General features: G+C 42.5%; 1 protein-coding gene across 1 annotated transcript in view; it reads left to right on the forward strand.

Moving 5' to 3' along the window:
* The first annotated feature begins 10397 nt into the window (after positions 1 to 10397).
* Agpat5 (1-acylglycerol-3-phosphate O-acyltransferase 5) overlaps positions 10398 to 21663 on the forward strand; it is a 40210-nt gene continuing 28944 nt past the window's right edge. Inside the window, exon 1 of the mRNA XM_051182083.1 lies at positions 10398 to 10810. Within this exon, the coding sequence (XP_051038040.1) occupies positions 10592 to 10810 (219 nt within the window). The 5' untranslated portion in view covers positions 10398 to 10591. The remainder of the gene's footprint in view (positions 10811 to 21663) is intronic.

The raw sequence follows: 21663 nt of genomic DNA on the forward strand, positions 1-21663 counted from the left end.
GTACTGCTTATACCCTGATCTTCCTGGGGAACAGACTGCTGGAACAAAAACTAAAGAATGGAGGATGCCTCGGTCCTGAATAGGTAGATGCTGTGCACCTGAAAGCTTGACAGAGCCATACCATGCAGTATAGAGGTGACGCAGAACACAGCTTTGCAGGGAGTCAGGACTTTGAGATTTTACTGAGGCAGGAGCATTTCCAGCATAGAAGTAACACAGGACCTGTGCCTCCTGCATTTGTTGGCTAGGGATGGGTAACCAAGCACCATATACTGGGTCTCAAACCACAGTTTGAGGTCTACTGTTGCCATGTTGGGAGTAGAGGGTGGAAAGCAAGACTCTAGCAGGATAGAGTTCTGAGGACTGGCAGGGGAGGGCGTGTTCCTGGTTTCACTCTTTAGCTTAGAGATGGCTTTGATCTTTGTGCCTCTTTTTGAGGACACCAGCTTTGAGAGTCTGTATCCCCAAGTTTAGTTGTTAAAGTGACTGGAACCTACCCTGATAACCTCCTTTTAATTTGGCTACCTTCATGAAGACGTTTTATACAATAAGGCCACTTTCCAAGGTACTTGAGGGAGGGAGAATTTTACATGCACAATTTGGGAAAGCATGATTTAGCCCCCACCAGCTACTATGTAAAGAACTTAATGAATAGAGTGCAATAGGTATATAAGTAGGCCCAAGTAGGTTAGTTCAGAGGCGGTTATAATCACACAGATAAGGACCAACTGGTATCTGGGAAGTGTGGTCACTGATACAGGGGTGGATAGGGTGTCTTATCATGGTGAAACCAGTAGAGCTTGCTGATGGGCAGAGGGTGGGGTAAAGAGTTGGACATGTTGATCATTGACCTCCTTCCCTCCTTAGTAAGGAATTCTGGTCTTTTATCTTCGCATGACTGTCGTATCATTCCTAACTTCAGTGTCCTATCTTGAGCATCCTTTAGTATTAGAACTTAAAGGTGCTACTGTATAACCCACTCTACTGTACAAATAACTGTTCTAAATCACTTGCTCTTATAAATAGTTTCAACTGTTTTGTGTCTTACTATTGACATTATGTTCCACCACACAGACCTTATCCACCTTGTTTCTTAGAAATCTGTTAGTAGACTCCAGATCATCATCAGGCACATAAGTACTAATCATTGTCTCTAGGGCCTGCTTGACTCTATAGGTAAGGAATCAAGGTAATACACAGAATAAGTGGGAAGTTTTAACATATTTGGCAGAGTGAGTGCTAATTCAAAAGCCTACCTCAAACAGGGATTAATAATTGTTATGGCCTACATCTGAATGTCCCCATAGGGTCAGGTTTGCAATGCCTGTTCTCCTGCTGGTGGTACTATTCCGGGAGGCTCCTGAATTTCTTTGGTAGAAGTGTATCAGTACAGACAGGCCTTAAAAAAGTATAGCCTTGCCCTGGTTCTGGCCTTGTTCTCTGCTTCCTCAGGTGTGACAGCCTCAGACTTCCCTATTGCCATGGACTGAAATCCTCTGAAACCAGGAACCAAATGAAACTTTACTCATTTGTTTCTGTCAAGTATTTTGTCAAATTAATGCAAAACTTTTTTTGGTTTTGTTTTGTTCTTGTTTGTTTGTTTGTATAACTGGAGGGGTAGGTTCCATGATTGACCTGATTAAGTAACCTTGTTTCTTGTGTTGTTAGGGTTCCTGGCAGGAATGTTACAGACTTGAGAATTTCATCAAAATCTTATTTTTCCCCCTTTGTCTTGCATTTTACGTGCCATCTTCATTAAAAAACTGACTTCCCAAGCCAGACACACTAGTATGTGTCTATAGTCCCAGAACTTGAGAGGACTGACTGCTTCAGCTCGGGAGTGTGAGACCAGCCTGGGTACCAGTGAGACTATCTCAAAATAAGACAACCTCCAAAATGGCTTCCTCCATCATGTCATTTATAATATTTTTTTAGAAAGAGTAATAAATCTTTTATACTTTAAAACAACAAAAAGTGAGGAAGAAGGATGGTTCTGCTTATGGTTTTTTTTGTTTTTGTTTTGTTTTTTGTTTTTGTTTTTTTTTGCTGCCAGGTATAAAAGACGACACTGGATGTCCATATCTGTTTCTGTAGTTAGACTGCAGCTGTGTTGTTCTTTGGTTTGTGAAATGACACTGGGCAGGGGTTGGGGGGGCACATTTATGTTAAACACTCTATATGGCTGATTGATTGATTAGAACTTACTTGAATTGTGGAGAACTGGAATGCTGCAGATCTAGAGCCCAATTATCTTGTGTTATCCTTAGATCTCTAGATAGCCATTTACTGCCCACTGGTATGACCTAACATCCCTGTAATTATTAGGTAAATACTTTTGTAATGTACAATCATGACCTGTAGCTTCCATAATCCAAAGGCTACCAATATCATCAGGCAACATCTGAGGCCCAAAGCAGACTTGCCCATTTTACTATATCCTGACCACATTATGCATCCACCTAAGAATCTGAAAACTTGATTGATCACTTTCTTTGTTGAGTTTCTATAAAAACATCATGAAACTGTTACCATGTTGAAGAATGGTATTTGGTAGTACCCAAATCTGTGTTCCCTGCCATGGTCAATCTTATTTGGTGCTAGAATAAATTCTTATTCCCTTTGAAGTGAGTATTTTGCAACAGCAAATGAATAAAATCTGGCCTCATTCAGATGTGTACTTGGCAAAATGGGAAAGAGAGAGAGAGAGAGAGAGCACATTTTAGTAGTCTTTCCAAATAATGTGACCATTCTCTTATCATACTGCACTAAAAAGTCAGGAACTCATAGCTTCTTCAAGATGAGGTAATTTTGTTAATATTATGTTTAAAAAAATATAAGACAAGACATTCAGAAAAAATGTGTATGATCTGTAAACACTATGCTTGGGATATTCAGAAACTATTCAGTGAGTTTGGCAGTTTCATCATCTTTGAAAAGTTACAAAGGTTGCTATGACAACTTTACTCAAACATGTTCAAGTGATTGGGGATGCTAGGTAATGACAAGGGGAATCAAAGGGGCCATTGGTCATCAGCTGCTTTCCCAGGCTCCATTTGGGACATCTGTGTGAGCTTCCTATGGTAAAAATGGCATGCTCTCCATCCTTTCTGATGCAGATACTAGGTGCCTTCCGTGTCTGGAGACCCATTTGGGACATATACATATCAGCGTGGTAATGACACCAATAGCATGGTTAATGGTCACCACCGCCTTCATAAACTGTCAGTGGCTAATAACACATTTTGATGTAGACAGCAGGAGCCTCTCTTGACCAGGCAAAGCCAAAGACCTCAATTGTTTACAGCCCCTCACTGCTAAGCCTGCCCACTTGAAACCATAACATTTTCTCTTCCTTCTAGTTTCCTTTTTAGACACCAGCCAAACTCCTAAGCTTGCTTACTTTGACACTCCCATGTTTTCTCACTTTCTAAAGAACTCTCTAGAAACACAGCTCCCAGTTCCTTTGCTGAAGCATTGTAGGGCCCTGAATGACGAGGCACCTTGAGCAAGCCTGAAGCTCGTGGCTGGAAATCCTTGACCCAAAGCTGTTGTTGGTACTCTTCCCATTTTGATACCATACACCTTGTGATAACACACAACTCGTGGGGAGGAGCTAAGCCTAAAAATCTTGTTGTTTTTTACTGTGCTGTCAGTATTTAAGCCTGTTTCTTCCCCTCAATAAACGGCATTCGGCGTTCTGACATTGCCATTGAACGAATGACTTGCTGTCTTGTCTCTTTATTTCAATCTCTATAGGCCTTTGTCCCATTTGTGGAACAGATTGTAGCGCGGGTGCTACAAGTGGAGGTCCCACCGAGATGGGGGAAAGAAAGGACCACCTAAGAGATCGCCCTCGGAGGCCGGCCGGCAAAGTAAGTGAATGAGGGTGTATTGAAGGATGGGTGCCAGTAACTCTAAGTAAATTCTCACTGGACAATTAGTGGCCCTATTGAAAAGACAGGACACCAGGATTAAAACAAGACAGATACAGAATTTATTGCCATAAAGTAAAAGAAAAAGTGGCAGAGATGATTAGGACTTTTGAAGAAGTACAAGATTTAGAATCTGTGAAATCTATCAGAACAAGAGGGATCTCAACTAGGAGATGGTAGTCCTACTATAACTAATGATGACAAAGATACTTTGGAAGCAGAATTTGAACAATTAAAACAAAGAATTTCTGAAGCTTATGAGCATGTATGTTCTGTATGTATGGTGTGGCCACACAAATGTGTGTATGAAGTGTGATTATGAATGTGTGAATCCTAACAAAAGGTACTATTTTAATTGCTTGGGATATAGTAAAAAAAAAAAAGACATCAAGTCAGTGTCTTGATTGGAAGGGTTGGTAATTTGTGCCTCCCACAGCTGGCCTCCAGAGTGGGTCGGAGGGAAATGGCCAAAGCCAACATGGCCTGAGAGCCAAAGGAATCTGTATGGATGATTTGATAGCCTTTAGTAGAGTAGTAGTAGTGGGTACTGCTGTAGCTCCAAATGTAACACTCAGCTTCTTAAATGGTCAGATGATAAAGAGCATACAGGTCTTTCTCAACCTTTTGTGTTAAGTCAGATCCCTGTTAATCTTTGGGGAAGAGATGTGCTTCAGGCCATGGGAGCGGTCTTTACTACTGAGCCTGTTCAAAATATGCTAGCTGACCAAGGTATGTACAAGGAAGAGGACTGGGTAAGTTCCTCCAAGGTGACTCTCAGTCTGTTGCATCCAAAAATTTAATTATCAGAAGAGCCGGAGATCGCTCTGGGTTGGGCAATTTTTCTTAGGGGCTATTGCTACACAGCCTGTTCTCATTCCTACTATCTGGAAAACTGATAACTCAGTATGGGTGGAGCAATGGCCCTTATCTATTGAGAAATTACAGACTGCACATCAACTTGTAAAGGAACAATTAGAGGCAGGACATATTGTTTCTTCCACTTCCCCATAGAATACTCCAATTTTTGTTGTAAAGAAAAAAATCTGGAAAATGGAGACTCCTATAAGATCTCTGAGCTGTTAATGATTGTATGCAAATTATGGTAGCCACACAACCTGCCTTATCTTCCCCTGTAGGTATTCCTCAAGGCTATCATTTATTAGTTATAGACCTAAAAGATTGCTTTTTTTTTAGCATTCCCTTGCATCCTCAGTATAGTGAGTGATTTGCATTTAGCATTCCTTCTATTAATTTTAAAGAGCCCTATAAGAGATATCAATGGGTGGTGTTGCCTCAGGGAATGGCCAATAGTCCCACTATTTGTCAAATTTATGTATCTTTGGCCATTGTATCCATTAGGGAGAAATTTCAATTCTTGTATATTATACATTATATGGATGATATTCTTTTAGCTGGCCCAGATGTTAAGGAGGCCCAGATCCAATGAGGCTTTTGGAGAATTGCAACATAATCTTTAACTAGCCCCAGAAAAGGTACAACAAGAATTTCCCTATCAGTCATCAATTGTTATATTCTGGTATCTGTCCTCAAAAGATTACTTTAAAGCTGGGCAGACTGACCACCCTTAATGATTTTCAAAAATTATTGGGAGGTATAAATAGGGTTTGATCTAGTTTGGTCCCCTTAGAAACTGCTGCTTATATAGCTCCGGTCTCTCGTGTACAGAAACATTTACTAGCCATACAAAGGCTACTATGGAGACTCTCATTCAATTTTTGTAGGACATCTCCAAATGCATTCTGATTTGCCTGGCCCTTTGGGTGAAGGAAATGCCATTGCTAATTTTAATACTAAAACAGATAATGCCATTATGGTAATGCAAGAATCTTGTTATGAAGCAGCCTGAAAATCTCATACAACCTCCCACCTTAATGCAGGGTCACTTAAATTCCACTTTAAAATTAATGTAGTTAGAATTATCTCCTATGTGCAGAGTTCTTACCTTGAGTTCCACACCTTGGAGTTAACCCCTGGGGTGTCACACCTAATGATATCTGGCAGATGGATGTTACCCATATTTCTTCCTTTGGCCGACTACAATTTTTTCATGTATCTGTGGATACCTATTTCCATTTCATATTTGCCTCTGCTCATACTGGAGAAAGGCTTAAGGATGTTAAGAGCCATTGTTTACAAGCTTTTGCTTATATGGGAATGCCCAGACAATTAAAAGCTGATAATGGCCCTGCTTATACCAGGGTTTCAACTCCTTTTGCAAAAAAAAAAAAAAGTTTTTTTTATCTCACATAAGATGGGTATCCCTTACAATCCTCAGGGTCAGGCCATGGGGGAGCGTGCACATTGCACAATTAAAGCCTATCTTCATGAAACAAAAAAGGGGGAATTTATAGGGTCTTCTCATAATCACCTTTCTCTTGTCCTTTATATTTTAAAATTTTTAACTATTGATGGTTTTGCTCCATCTGTGGTCAACTGGCATTGGCACCTTCGGTCATCTGACTATGGTTTAGTTATGTGAAAGAATGTCACTGCTGGACAATGGTGTGGCCCCAACCCAGTTCTAGTATGGGTCTGAGGGTCAGTTTGTGTCTTTCCACAAGATGCATATAACCCTGTTTGGGTATCTGAGCATCTGATTCGCTATATGGGGAGGGACTGTGATTGTAGCAGCCAGAAAGAAGGTCCAATGGGCCTTCATCAAGAATCTACCCATTCTGATGCCTGTGGGTCTGAGTAGCTCTATGTGGCCCTTTTTCCTGACCACTAACTATAGTTTGGGTCAAGCGGCTATAAATTTACACTTTGATCCAAAAGATAAGAATTTCATCTTCATCTCAGGCACTTGTATTCTGGTTCCCTTCTTTTTTGTCGTAACTAGTGCTACTAATTTTGGAGGAAGTTTCAATTGTTCTCAGCAGGTCTGCTGGACATATGAAGTAACAGCTGTCATGGGCCACATACCCCAGGTAGTACCTATGCCGGAGACCTCTACAGATGACCAACTTGTGCAGCAGAGAGGAAAGGCTGCCTGTGCCGCCTCTGCCACTGAAGCAACAGTTTCTAGGATAGCCCTCTCCCAATCTATAAATACTGAAAGCACAGTAGATCAACTATCAGGTGATTTGGCTGAAGCCTTAGTCACCCAAAACACACTTGATTATCTAGTACAAATTGGCATTTTAAAACTAAATCTACAAACTAGCCTCCTATATGAACACTTGAATTTTTTGTGAGAGGCTCATATGGCTTCTTCTCTCTCTTTCACACATGTCTGTGTTAATCCATCAGTGGTAGTTACTTTTCTCCAGGGATCCTGGAGTGATGAGTTTTTAACGAACACATGCTTTAGCCATACAGGTCATTAACATCAATGAAACCTGAGTACCACCTGCCAGTGCAGAAGACCTTTTACAAGGACTTCAACTTGTGGGCAGATTATTTAGAGATTCGGCAAGCTCTCTCACTGGGATTCGTAGCCCTTGCACTTGGTGTTACTTCGCCACAGCATTAGACAGGCCCAGGCCAACTTTCAAACAAGACAGATTCTGTCTTTGGCTCAAGAGAAAATGCCTCTGCCCACATGAGACTGACAAACTATTCACCAGACTGGTAAGGCAGAAGGGGGCAAATATCCAACCTAAGCCAGGAGGGTTATGGGCCTGTGTGACCTATCCAATGATGGGTAAGGAATTATGCTGACGTCCTCTGCCACCTAAGACAGGTGTTAGTTTATATTAAAAGAAAGGGGAACCTGTAGGACCCTGCATGGACCCACAAGGCACTTTGACTAAGCCTAAAGCTGGTGGCTGGAACTCTTTGACCCAAAGCTGTTGTTGGTACTCTTCCCATTTTGATAACACACACCTTGTGATAACACACCTCGTAGGGAGGAGCTAAACCTAAAAATCCTGTTATTTTTCACTGTGCTGTAAGTCAGAATTTAAGCCTGTTTCTTCCCCTCAATAAACGGCATTCAGACATTGCCACTGAATGAATGACCTGCTGTCTTGTCTCTTTATTTCAATTTCTAGGCCTTTGTGGAACAGATCGTAGTACAGGAGCTACAAAGCATGCCTGTTTTCTTGACCCCAGCTCAAAAAACATCTTGTTTGCCTACCCTTTCTTTCCTCTCCAACTCTAACTGTCCTCGAGTTTCTTTCTTGAGTCATCAGTGATAAGGTGAGGTTTTAGGCTTATGGGAGCAAATATAAAGAGTTACCTCTCAGTAACAAGAAATCAGTTTTACAGACACAGTTTGAAAGATTGGGAATTAGATAGACTCCCTGGTAGGCAGATAGGGAGAGGGGCATGGCTAGGTATTAAAGGTGGAGAATTTCCAAGATGGCCAGCTTCTTCTTGGCCTTCCTGACTTTCATCTATTGTCAGTAGGACCCCTGCTGATTGACTAGCTCAACAAGTTCAAGTCTTGGTGACATTATACAACAGTTTCTGGGCAATCAACCATTCCGTATTTCTTCAACTGAGCAATCCTAAATTAGGGAAAGACTCTTCAGAGGCTTAAAAAACTCCAATCCCAGGAAGAGACTAAATTTTTTGTTTTGGCTGAGTCTCTGCTCGGCTTTGTAGTCTTTTTTATTTTTCCTGTATGTCTGCTGTGTTCATGTGTTTCCTCACTCCCAATAAACACCTTTCTTTATCTGCTAATTCTATGTGGTGTTTGAGATTTCTCTGATGCCACAAAACCAAATCTGATCAAGATCTCTAGACTCTCAAATTGGGGCTACAGAGATAGACAGGATTATAATCTGACAAGGTAAACAGTCATTGAGGCTATACAAAGGGTTTAATATATGTCTTTTTCCTATAAATGAAATTTCTAGTGCGATTTCTAGTAATGCAAGCTTTATGGTTGAGAAGAGAGAGGACCTCCGGTACATAACTATTGGAAATCTTCTCTCTGTTGGCAAAGGCTGACATCTAATTCTATGATGCCAATGCCCCAAGTAGGTCATCTAACTATCTATCGTATGTCATGGGCCAACAGGCAGAGAACCCCAATATCGGGAGACATTCAGGTTGGTTCAGACTCACACAGTGGCCCAACAACAGCAGCTTCTTTCCTGCAGCTGGGTTTGTGGCTCATAATTTAATAGAGACTGTTACATCCCCATCAGTTTCCCAGCTTTGGATTCCCATGACTTTTTAAACAGCTTGCCCCTTTTTAACCTTTTGTAGTCAGTGTAACACACATATCTACATATGTAAACATACAGAAATAAACTTACTGAGTGATGTGTGTGATGTAAGGGTTAATATTAGTGGTTAAAACTGCAATAAAAGAACCTGTGTTTGCCTTAGCCAAGGCTACCAAGTAAAGCAGGACTCTTTGGTGTCAATGTAACTATGGCACTTGTGGCATTTATTGTAATTCAATAAATCCCGATACTGTGAACACACATAAACATGTCCATCTATTTCTGACATATTATGCATGTACATGAGTCAATCTATACGCCCTGAGTCCATCTCAGAGGTGATGGTTAAGTAACTTGGGGCAAGAGATGAATTGCAAAACAAGAAGTAGAAACGTGGTGGGAAGATGATTCAGTGGTGTGGATCGGAAAGGGAGAAAACAGAGGCAGTAATTACCTCAGGGTCACTCACAGATATCAACGCATTTACACACACACACACACACACAATTTACAATTGACTTTATAAGGCCCTAATGTGCACACAGGCCCGTTTTCTTCTACACCTTCTAGGATGGGGTCGTCTGCTCTCCACTAGTTAGGGCAGAAGGACCCGGGCCTCTGTATATAAGTTTTTATGGCTCCTTAACCCTTCTAGTTTTTGGCGGGAACAGAACTTCATGTATTGGAAAGTACTTCTCCACACGCTGAAAAACAAAGAAGAAACGTAGACTACTAGGAAGAAGCGCAACACAAACAAGTTAAAGGTCAAGAAGCTGCAAAGTAAAGCCAGTGTGCAGCTCTGAAAGATCTAAGAAAGGGAGGAGACCGTACTGTGAAAGGTGAACCGAGGATACGGGAGACTGACCCGGCCTCACTTTGCAACGGCCAGGCCGAAAGGAGCGCTGCAGCTGCCTGCACACTGCGGCGCCGAGCCCCTCCTGCGCTCCGCCACCTCGGCTCAATGCTTGTCTTGCAGGGAGCATCCTAGTGTCTCCACGCCGCTCTCTCCAGGCGGGACTAATGCTGAACGCTCGCACATGCCCGGGCCCACCTTCTCCCCGGGCTCATTCACAACCTACATCCCCAGCCGAGCATGCGTAGTGACGAGAACAGGCCAGGACCAATCAGAGCGTGTGTTACGGCCACAAGCTGCCCAATCGGGAGGCGTCTTATTGCCCGGGAGTCCCGCCTCTCGCCGCCTCCTCGCTGACAGGCGCGCTTCGCGCGGAGGAGCGAGGCGAGCGCGCCGGACAAGCCGAGGCGTGCCCTTCCCGCGGCGGTGGCGGTGGCGGCGGCGAAGGTGGCGGTGGTGGCGGCGGCGGCGGGCCAGGTGGCCACAGTCCCAGCCGGGTCCCGAGGCCCCGCGGCCCATGCTGGGGGCGGAGCCAGGGTGGAGGGCGGCGGCGCGGCCGGCCCCGCGCGGTGATTGGCGGGCGGCCGGCGGTGGCTGAGGTCCTGGCGGCGGCGGCGGCGGCGGCGGGCGAGGGAGGCAGGCGGAGTCGCGGCTGGCGAGCCGAGAGGATGCTGCTGTCCCTGGTGCTCCACACGTACTCTATGCGCTACCTGCTCCCGGGCGTCTTGTTGCTGGGCTCGGCGCCCACCTACCTGCTGGCCTGGACGCTGTGGCGGGTGCTGTCGGCGCTGCTGCCCGCCCGCCTGTACCAGCGCGTGGACGACCGGCTTTACTGCGTCTACCAGAACATGGTGCTCTTCTTCTTCGAGAACTACACCGGGGTCCAGGTGAGGCGCGGCCCGGGACGGCGCCGCTCTCAGGCCGGCGAGCACGTGCCGCCGCAGCCGGCCTCCCTCCCGCCGCGGGGGGTGGGGTGGAGTGGGTGGGAGGAAGTTTCTGGGTCTCTCACTTTGGGGTTCCTTCTGGAACGTCCTGCAGAGGGCTGAGTGTGTCCCCGGGTCCGCCCCGCTCCCCCACCCCTCCACCCCCGCCTCGGCCGGCTGTTACTGCCGGTCTCCGTGCCTGGCAAAGTAGGGCATGGAGTCGGAGGTGGTGATGGTGGGACTGGCTGCATCTGCACTTCCGAGGTCTCTTAGATTAGCAAGCCCTCTAGACGCTGACCCAAGTGACAGTTGTGAAGGACAACTCTTGCCTCGCCTTCCTCCCCGGCTGAAAAGCGAGAGCCTGGCGAGGAAGTGAATACATTGGTTGTTACAATAGGAGCCTCGCTGTGGATACAGTTCTCCGCCAGCTTCCACCGGGCTCTAGTGTGGGACTGATCACTGGTCAGATTGCTTTCTTCCCGCTACTTGTTTTCTTCTCTGTGGAGACTGAACTTGGAAAACTTGGAAAACAATCAAAGGAGAGAAGCCCTCCTAACATGATTTCGTTGCATTTTTCGTTTTCAGCTCGAAGGAAGAGCTCTGTTTGAGTTGTCACTGATGTTCAGGGTGGGCAGAATGGAGCTGTATCATTTGTTTTTTCTGTGTCTGTTGATGCAGTTGGGGACGAATCGCTGATTTGAGTTTGCACCAGTTGGAAATGATGTCCGGGGAAGGGAATTAGGAGAGGCTAGGAATCACACTATCTGTTAAATGTTTTCCTAGGAAGCAGATAAAATCACTGTTCCACGTCAAGGTTTCTGAGCAGCTGACTTTTAGAATAGGGTGTCATTCAGAATTTTCAGGAATTCTAAGCTAATGGCTTCCTCCCTCACTTTGACTTCACTAAGTTTGTCAAATGGATGCATGGTTTAATCGTGGGTATTTAATTTCACATATTTTCGATAGCAGTTGGGACAGCTGCAAATGCCACTTAAGGTTGGTGACCTTGCACATGACAAGTACCCCTCACTCAGAGCCTCAGGGACCTCTACTCAAGTGCAGCCCATGTTCTTGCTGCAGAGACATTCAGGATGAGTCAGAGTGAAGCAAAGTTAGCAGGTTTATTGATTGGGAGAGAGGACATGCATTTGAGGACAGTCGAGTGTGAATGTTATGAAAGGAACATACCCTAGTGCTACAGCAGCTGCTATTGTAGAGGTGATTTGAGGCCTTTGGGTTTGAAGGAGTCATTCCTTTAGTTTTTTCCTTTTTAATTTAAATGTGAAACAAGTATGTTTTTCATGTCAATCCCAGTTCCCTCACCCTCCCCTTCTCCCCTCCTCCCTTGTCCTCCCCCAACCCCCAACCCATCCCTTTTCAGCTCCCTAGGGAGGGTGAGGCCTTCCATGGGGAGTCTTCAAAGTGCCATATCATTTGAAGCAGGCCCTAGGCCCTCCTCCATGTGTCTAGGCTGAGAAAGTATCCTTCTATGTGGAATGGGCTCCCAAAATCCATTCATGTACTAGGGATAAATACTGATCCACTACCAGAGGCCCCATAGACTGCCCAGTCCTCCCAACTAACACTCACATTCAGGGGGTTTGGATAGGTCCTGTACTGGTTTCCTAGCTAACAGGCTGGAGTTCATGAGCTCCCCCTTGTTCAATGTTCAGGTGAGCTGTTTCTGTGGAATTCTCCAGCCTGGCCTTGACCCCTTTGTTCATCACTTGAAGGAGTCACTTTTAAAACTAAGATTAAGGGGGGGGGGGGGAGATGAGTTCCTCTCCTCTTTCTGTATCAAGCTTTAAAAACAAACCAACCAGGTTCTCACCATGTAGTGCTGGTGGGTGGGAGTGTTTACATAGACCCCATAGTCCTCCAGCTTACAGAGGTCAGCCTGCCTCTATCTTCTGAGTGCTGAGAGTAGAGGCATGAGCTACCATGCCTGGTTTAAACTTTTTAGTATATGAAATTTAAAAGGGGTTTGTGATGACATGGAACACATTTACACATGAGGAAGAAATATGGTTAGATAGGATATAGATCAAAATAAAATCAAAGTAATTAACTGTTCCTTGGTCACAAAAGTTTAAGACATACACTTTTTTCTACGTTGGCTCACTAGCCATATTGATAATCTTATGTGCAATAGTTTTAAAAAATATGTACAGTGTAGGATAGTCTCCAGGCAGCTGTATCCAAACTCTTACTCATCAACCAATTCCTCTTGAGGTGTGTATGTGAGGGGCTCTTTTGCTGTTAAAAGCAGATTTTGTGGATATTACATTGGATTCTGTGTAAACATAAGATCTTTCCTAGTCTCATTTTTGAGATCATATTTGTTGCTAAAAATCTGAATAATTTGTATATCCTTTCAGGTTTAAAAAAAAACTTGTGTGCATGTACATGTGCATATGTACTTCATGTACATAGATATTTGTATTCATGATTGTGGGACGCTGTACCATGGTATACATATAGAGGTCATAGGTCACCTTGAGCATTAATCTTCACCTTGTACTTTTGAGTCAGGATCCCTTGCTCACCACGAGTGTGCCTGCTCAGCTGGCATTTGTGTTTCCAGATCCTATCCTGTGTCTGCTTCCATCTCACCGTAGGAGCAATGTGTGGCTTCATACGGGTTCTGGGGATCTGATTGCAGGTCCTCATACTGGTGTAACAAGTGCTTTACCCACTGAGCCATCTGCCCATACCAGTATAGATAGAGCTCTCTGGGTTCTTGTAGTCTATCACTGCTAGAAGTGAGCCCCCTTCACCAATCATCCCTTGAGGGTAAGTAGTGGGATGTTTTGAAGTTTTACTAATCTAAAATCCATTTAAAGGGGACCAGAGAACTGAAGAGATGCCAGCAGCTCTTACAGTAGACTGAAATTTGCTTCCCAGAACCCATGTTGGCTGTGTCACAGCCACCTGTAACCCTAACTGTGGGTCTGATACCTCTGACCTCATATACTAGCACATACTTGCACATATTCCCACCCCTCAGTACACATACTTTAAAATTACTTTTAATCTTAAGGGAAAGAAATGCAACTGTAGTCTCTTTAACATTGTAAAAAGTCCATTTCTTCTTGAGGCTACAACAGATTACCTCAAGCTTAGTGGCTTAAACAGATCAGGTTATTATTATAGCTCTAGAGGCCAGAGGTCTGAAATTAAGGTTTAGGCTGAATTTCATTCCCTCTAGGATGTTTGTCTCTTTCAGTTTCTGGATGCTGGCTATTTTCTTTGATTAGAGGCCCATCCCTATCTGCCTCATAGTGTCATTTCCCCTATTCTATCTCAAATCTCCATCTTCCTTTTATTGTGGTGACGTTTGTCATTGGATTGTAACCTGTAGATTCACCTAGATAATCTAGGACAATTTTGATCTCCTCAGGATTCTTAGTTACAGCATCAAGACTAGTTAAAAACAGAATTAACAAAACATTTATTTACTTGTGTGGGTACATGTGTTAATGGTGTGTGTATGGAGATCAGAGGAAAACTTTCAGGAGTCACTTCTTGCCTTCCATGTAAGTCCCAGGGATTAACTTTAGGCTGTCAGGCTGGGCAGCAAGCATCTTTACCTGCTGAGCCATCTTGCCAGTCTTGGAGACACCTTTTCAAAGTAAGAGAATGTGCACATCTTCTAAAGCCTAGGGCGTAGGGTTTTGGCACCACTATTTAGTCCTTTACAACAATGAGTTCTAAATACTCAGTATTTTGTTTTTATTTCTTAGTTTAGCTTTGTAGCTTAGTATTTGTTTTTGCTTTCTTTGATATACAGATAAAAGGCTGGCTTCCTCTGCTATGGTTATCTTAAATAATTTTCTGTAATCCTTCAATTTCTTATTTATGAATTTGTAAATTTACTTCATACATTCCTTAAGCAGAATATATGATTAGTTGTCTAATTTTCAGATCAAGTTGATTCTGAATAACAACTGGCTTCTTGCTCATGTTTTGGTGCTCTCTGAATGTGTGTGTGTGTGTGTGTGTGTGTGTGTGTGTGTGTGTTTATGAGTGTTTATGAGTGTTTTGCATGTATGTATGTGTACCATGTTCCTGCCTACAGATGATAAAAGAGGGCATTGGATTCTCTGGGACTGGAGTTTCAGGTGGTTGTGAAGCTACCATGTGGGTATTGGGAATTCACCTGGGTACTCTGCAAGTACTTTTAACTGCTGAGCCAACTCTCTAACCCTTTCTTAATTGATTGTGAAATGACTGTCTCCTAATAGCTGATAGTGCATCAAAACCCAACAATATGAGCAAACCCTTCAAACCAGACCTTATAACTTAGATGTGACATAACTTTTTGTTTTTGTTTTCAAGACAGAGTTTCTCTGTGTAGCCCATACCTGACTGCACCTAGGTGTGGGGACATGACCAGACTAAGCTGGGCCATGTGGGGAGAAGGGGAAGAGAACAGAGAGAGGAGAGAGGGGAACTAGGTGCAGCAGCCTGGAGGCCAAAGGTACAAAAGGGGTGGGTAACCATAATATCTGGATTATGTAGGGAAGAGCCTCTAGGGGAAGGGCAACCCAGCTCCAGGGCTGGAAGGTAGAGGGCGGGGCATGACAGCCATACCTTCTAACAGGCAGGGTCTGGGGGATGTTGGGAGAACCTGGAGGCCAGGTCTGATGTGATGTGTTAAATAGGCACCTCAGTTATTTGTCCCAGGCTTGAAAGTTAATACATAAGTCCTGAGTTCAAATTCCTAGCAACGATGTAAGAAGCCAGGCATGGTGTGTGTGCCTGTGCCCCCAGCTGTGGTGGATGGAGACAGCAGGATTTTGGAGCTTGCTGGCTGCCTCCCTAGTTCCAATTTTAGTAAAGACCCTTGTCTCAAGGGAATAAGATAGTGATAGAGCAGGGCACCAGAGATCCTCCTCTAGCCTCTAGGAGTGAGCATACACATACACATGTTCACACACCACTCACACCTACACTCCAGAATTAATTCATGTTTCTAAGTGTTAAGTCTCTGCATTGCAAGTCTTTTCTCATTGCAAGGAAATCCAATAAAAGCTGGTTATTGGTATTTGCAGGCTAGCCATCTAGTGATATGATGCCATCTCTTCAATAACTGGCAAAAATTTTTGTCACCATTATATTTCTGCTTAAATTTGTTATTAACAATTAGAATTTACTTTAAATTATATTTCCCATTAATGGCTTTGACCGCTAATCCCCTCTGGCCCAAATAGATTATCACTTATTTACATATTTATTTTGGGATATGGAGTCTCAGTTTATAGTTCAGGCCAACTGTGAATCTGGATATCTTGTTTGGGGCTCCAGAGTAGCTGGCATTATAAGCCTGCACCACCAGCCTTTGACTGAGATCCTTTATCTAAAATAAGTTTAAAATTTTTGTTGGACCTGCTTTGCAATATAAACTAGTTTGAAAGAACTGGGAACAGGTAGTGTTTAGGTCTGAGTTGCTGCTGTTTGAATAATGTGCACAGACTGCAGAGTTCTCTAGCCCTTGTACCTTGCACAGAAGCTTCTTTCAAGTTCTCAGAAACAAAGGCTTTCTACCTGGCAGCCTTATAATGCTGGTTTGTTCTTTCTGACTTATCAAGCATTCTAAACTTCCTGAGTCAAGTTTGCATCTGAATCTTGCTGAAGGCAGCTACACTCCTGGGATGAAATATGTTTACTTAGAGTTGAAGAGGACTCACAGGCTTTCCAGTCTGACCCTTGTATTGGGTCTGAATTCTTTCCACACTCCACTATCAATGATCTTTAAAAAAATGTTAGTTGTTTATGCCCTCAGTTTTGTTCCATTTTGCTTATTTATCATCCTCGTGATTCTTAAACACACTAAATCACTTGCTTCGCTTAGCAGGGAGCAATAGACCTGGGTGGACCTGGGTGTGCCTTTGCTTAAGTAAAATGAGCTATGTCAGGAAATTGAGCATTTCAAAGTGTAATTCTAGTTTAACACAACTTAAGTCTGGCTAAGAAATTGGCTAACCTTAGGAGATTTACAAGACAATTTTAGGAAAATGTAATAAAAATTTATTTATTTAAAAAATTTTTTTTTCAAGACAGGGTTCCTCTGCGTAGCTTTGGAGAAAATTTTATTTTTATATTTTGTATAAACATAAAACAAACCTAGTATTTAATGTTTCATTTGTGAAGTTCTTTGTAAAATAATGTTTTTATCTATTCTTTGAGAATGTCATACAATATATTTGACCATGTTCTTTTTCCTCTCCCAGTTCTTCCCAGATCCTCTACCTTGTATGTATAGTCTTTTAATGCCTTATTTTTCTATTTTAGATAACAGATACTGTCTTAGTTAGCCTTTTTATTGCTGTGAAGAGACACCACAACCATGGCAACTTTTATAAAGGAAAATATTTGAGGTGGCAGCTTACAGTTTCAGAGGTTTAGTCTATTACCATCATGGTAGCAGGCAGGCAGACGTGGTGCTGGTTACATCTTGATCATAAGGCAATAGGAAGTCAAGTAACCTGAGCACAGGAGAACTCAAAGCCCACTCCCACAGTGACACATTTCCTCCAACAAGGCCACACCTACTCCAACAAATCCACATCTCCTAATAGTGCTATTCCCTTTGGGGGCAATTTTCTTTCAAACCATCACATATGCAATAAAACAATTGGACATTTTGAGAAAGCCACATTTCCTTGTCTGCTTACCCTATGCACATCTTCCTTATATCTGTAACTAGATTGGTATGAAACTTACACTTCCAAGACTTTTAAATAAACAATGGAGTTGGGGAAGATACCTCCATGACAGCAATATCTTAGAGGGGTTTTTATTGTGGTGTTACATATGACTGTGTACTCATGATGTACTCATGAGGAAAGCCTGGCTGCTTTTTTTTTTTGTAAACTGATACAATTTTGAGGAGTTGACACTTAATGGAATTAGAGGTTAATTCTTTCTGTATTCTCATCTTACAGTTTCTTAGACAGTGGTTGATATTAATAGCTAGAGTATCAAGCACTAAGTAGTATTCCCAAAAGGGTTCTCAGAACTTAGGATTTCATCTGCGTATCCCTGTATCAACATTCTTATGTGCCCTTTGTTTCAGGTGCTGTGCTGGTGTCTGATGGGTGAAGAAATGTGTGGAGCTCATACTTTAGTGGGGAGACAAGCAGTAACAAGATGACTTTCATTGACTGTGTTATGTGACCTTGTTTACCCTAGGGGCTGAGGGTAGGGCTTTAGAAAGCTTCTCTGAGTAAGTGCCATTTGTGTGTGTGTGTGTAAAGCTTCTCTGAGTAAGTGCCATTTGTGTGTGTGTGTGTGCGTGTGTGTGTGTGTGTGTGTGTGCGCGCATTCTAAAAAGGGTCAGTTTGGAAGCTATTGAGCAATCCAGGTGGAGATGCTGGTCAGGGTAGTAAAAGAGTACATGTGGTGAGAATGACAAGAATCCTCCCAGGTCTGTTTCAAAAATAGCCAAATTGGGGTTTAGAGAGATGGCCAGAACATAAGAGCAGGTGTTGCACTTCCAGAGGACCAGAGTTGGGCTCCATGCCAGGTGACTTACAACCATCTGTGACTCCAGTTCCAAAGGGATCCAATGCCTCAGGCCTTCTCAAGTACCTGCACTCATGTGCACGTAGCAATACATCTGTACATACACACAATAAATAAAAAATAAAATCTGTTTTTAAAAGCAGATATGACTTTATGGTTGTTAGCAAAGCCTTTAGTGAATGCTGCTGTATACCAGTATTGTTTATGAAGATCATTCATCCTTACACTGTAGGCACCATTCTTAGCTTTTCATAGATAGAAAACAAGTCTAGGCAGTTCATGACAATCCAGTTTAGGGCTGCATTTGAAGATTTTTTTTTTTTTTTTTTTTTTTTTGCAAGAGGTGACTGAAATGAGTTCAGTGTTCATGGAGTATTAGTGCTATAAAAAGTGCAGAGAAACAATCACAGAAAATATTGAAACTGTTGGGTAGATGTTTTCCACCTCTTCCAAGTAGAGGGAAGGGGGCTCTTCAGAGTAACTTCTTCCTTGCATTATTCAGGTATGCTTTATTGCTGATGACAAATTCCTTTGAATGTCCACTTCAAGTCACATAATTGCATGATTGAGCTAGGCAAAGTGGTTTTCAGTTGATACTAGAGGGAATGTGATACTAGAATTACTGTGAGGACTTCAGACATGGCATTTAAGGCCATCTCAGTCCTTCCTGCCTTGCTGTGCCATTCTCTGGTTTCACTCTACCCCAACTGCTCCTTTTTGCATTATCAAAATAATCTCTAGAATGTACTTTTGAAATGTTTTCCTGCACACTTAAGGTTCAGCTCAAATCTGTGCTGTCCTCATCTGCATCATCACACCCTACCTTTTACATCATTAACATATTGTTTGACAGGAAATTAATATGTCACAATGTATATATGTCTTCTTTTGAAGATTGTAGTCTCTTGGGACTGTCAGTAGAGGCAGAATCACCTTCCTTTTGAACAAAAAGGGCAGAACAGCTCTCAAGGAGTCCCACTCTAGAGGTTCTGTGGCCATGTGAGAAATCTTAGTTTTAAGGAATTGGGGCTCTAGAATGGTTTGCTAAGATGTTTAAGTGCTTACCTAGCAAAGTTTTCATTTACTGGAACTATAGAACCCCCAGGAATGTGATGAGATGGGTAAAGCAAGATAATGTAAAAGAATTCTGGGACTGCAAAGGAACAGAGAAACATTTGTTTGCTAGTTTGAAAGACTGGTGTAAAAGGAAGTTTTTGTCCTGCCTGGTCCCACAGCCATGTAGTCCCAAGTAAACACATAGAGGGTTATCTTAATTACAAACTGTTTGTCCAGTGGCTCAAGGTTCTATTTGGCTAGATCTCTTAATTATTAGCTATTTTCTATTAATCTGTGTATCTCCACATGGTCTTGGCTTACCAGAGAATGCCTGGGCTTCCTACCTTCCCGTTAGCTACATGGTTATCTTCTTGATTCTGCCTACTACTTTTCTCTATCCCTGTTCAGATTTCCCACCTGGTTAAAGCCTGCCTGTCCGTTGGCTGAAACAGCTTTATTCACCAACCAACAAGAGAAACATATATTCACAGCAAGAACTATAGTTAACAGTATTTAGTCCACTAGAATTTGACAATATTTAAAGAAAATATTCTATCTATCCTGTTTTTGTGAGCCTAAAGTTTTATGTGTAACTTAGCATAACTAAGGAAAACCACAACCATAACTGTCTCTCTTCAGTTCCATCAAAGACCCTCAAAAGGCTATAATATAAACTCTAGAATTGAAAGAGACATCTCGCTGACTGGACAGTCACCCAAGGTTCCTCTGCAACATTGGGGCATCTCTCTTTAGCCTATAGGCCCAAAATGTCAGCAGGAACTTTCAAGACCATCCTGGGCCCATGGACCAAGACCATGTGGGCTATAGACATCAAACTCTGGTCATTAGGCTTGGTGGCAGGTGTCTTTATACAGAATCATCTCACAGGCCTTAGATGAGTTTTGAGGGGGAAAAAAAATGGATGAACCTAAAGTTATTTATATAATCATATAAAATTTAAAAACATGTTTTCAAAATGCTTTGTGAAATACTTTGATTAGTTACTAAAGTAAATGAGAACTAGAAGGTTCACAGAATGGTGTCTTTAAAAGTCTCTAGTATATTTAGCATGTTTTATTTATATTTATTTTAAAATTTCTTTTATTTTTGAAAGGAGACAGTTTTAGTGGTGCAACACAAAAGTGTAAACTTAATGCTTCCATGAACATCTGTCTGTTGGAAACTATCTGGGTGCTCAACTCTAGGCTAGAAAACAGGCCACAGGGAATTGAAACTTGTAAGTCAGCTTGTACAAGGTGTCCTTGGCCCTCTCCTAAGACTGTGAATAGGACATGCTGTGGTGCAAAACAGCTATGGTGAACAAAGGTTGTGGTTGGGCTGAAGGTGGGAAGGCATCAGTAAGGAGTAGTAACTCTTAGAGTTGCCCCAGAGAGGATCATAGTGAGTGAGGAGCATATTGTGATCTACAGGTTTTTTTTTTAAATGTAGATTGTATGTAAGTTCTTAACCCTTTAAAAATATTTTTTCCATTCTTACTCTGTAGACAAGACTGTTGGAGCTCATTGTGTAAACGTAGTGAGGCTTCACATTCATATAATCCTTTTGATGAAATCTCCCAAATGCTGAGATTATGAGCTACTGTGCCTGGCTTCTTAGCTTTTTAAAACTTGAAAACACTACAACCACCCACTTAGTTATGTATTTGTTAATAAAATAGTAGTAACTGGGGCTAGAGAAATAGTAGTAACTGGTTGCTTTTTTAGAGGGACCAAGGTTCAATCTCCAGGAGCTCACAGCCATCTGTAGCTCCAATGGCAGGGGATCAGATGACCTTTTCTGTCTTCTCAGGTGCCAGGCAAGCATGTGTACAGACATACATGCAGACAAAACACTCACACATAAAACAATATTTAAAAAATGGTAGTAATAACATCTTGAAATTTTGTTTTTACATATATGTGGTGTACATGTGTATAATATGCATGTTTGCATGTATGTGGGTACTTGTATGCAGGCACACATGGTGACAAGAGGTTGATGTTGATATTAGATGTCTTCTCCATACTATATATTGCTCTCCATACTATATATTGAGGCAGGGTCTCTCACTTGAATCTAGAGCTCACTGATTTGACTAATGTAGTTAGCTAGCTTGCTCCAGGGATCCCTGTCTATACTTCCCTAGAGCTGGGATTACAGGGAGGCTACCATGCATGCCTGCATTTTTGTGAGTACTGAAAATCTAAAGTCAGTCCATATGCTGTGGCAAGTAC

The sequence above is a fragment of the Phodopus roborovskii genome, unplaced genomic scaffold (genome assembly GCF_943737965.1).
Source record: "Phodopus roborovskii unplaced genomic scaffold, PHOROB, whole genome shotgun sequence".
In the NCBI taxonomy this organism is placed as follows: domain Eukaryota; kingdom Metazoa; phylum Chordata; class Mammalia; order Rodentia; family Cricetidae; genus Phodopus; species Phodopus roborovskii.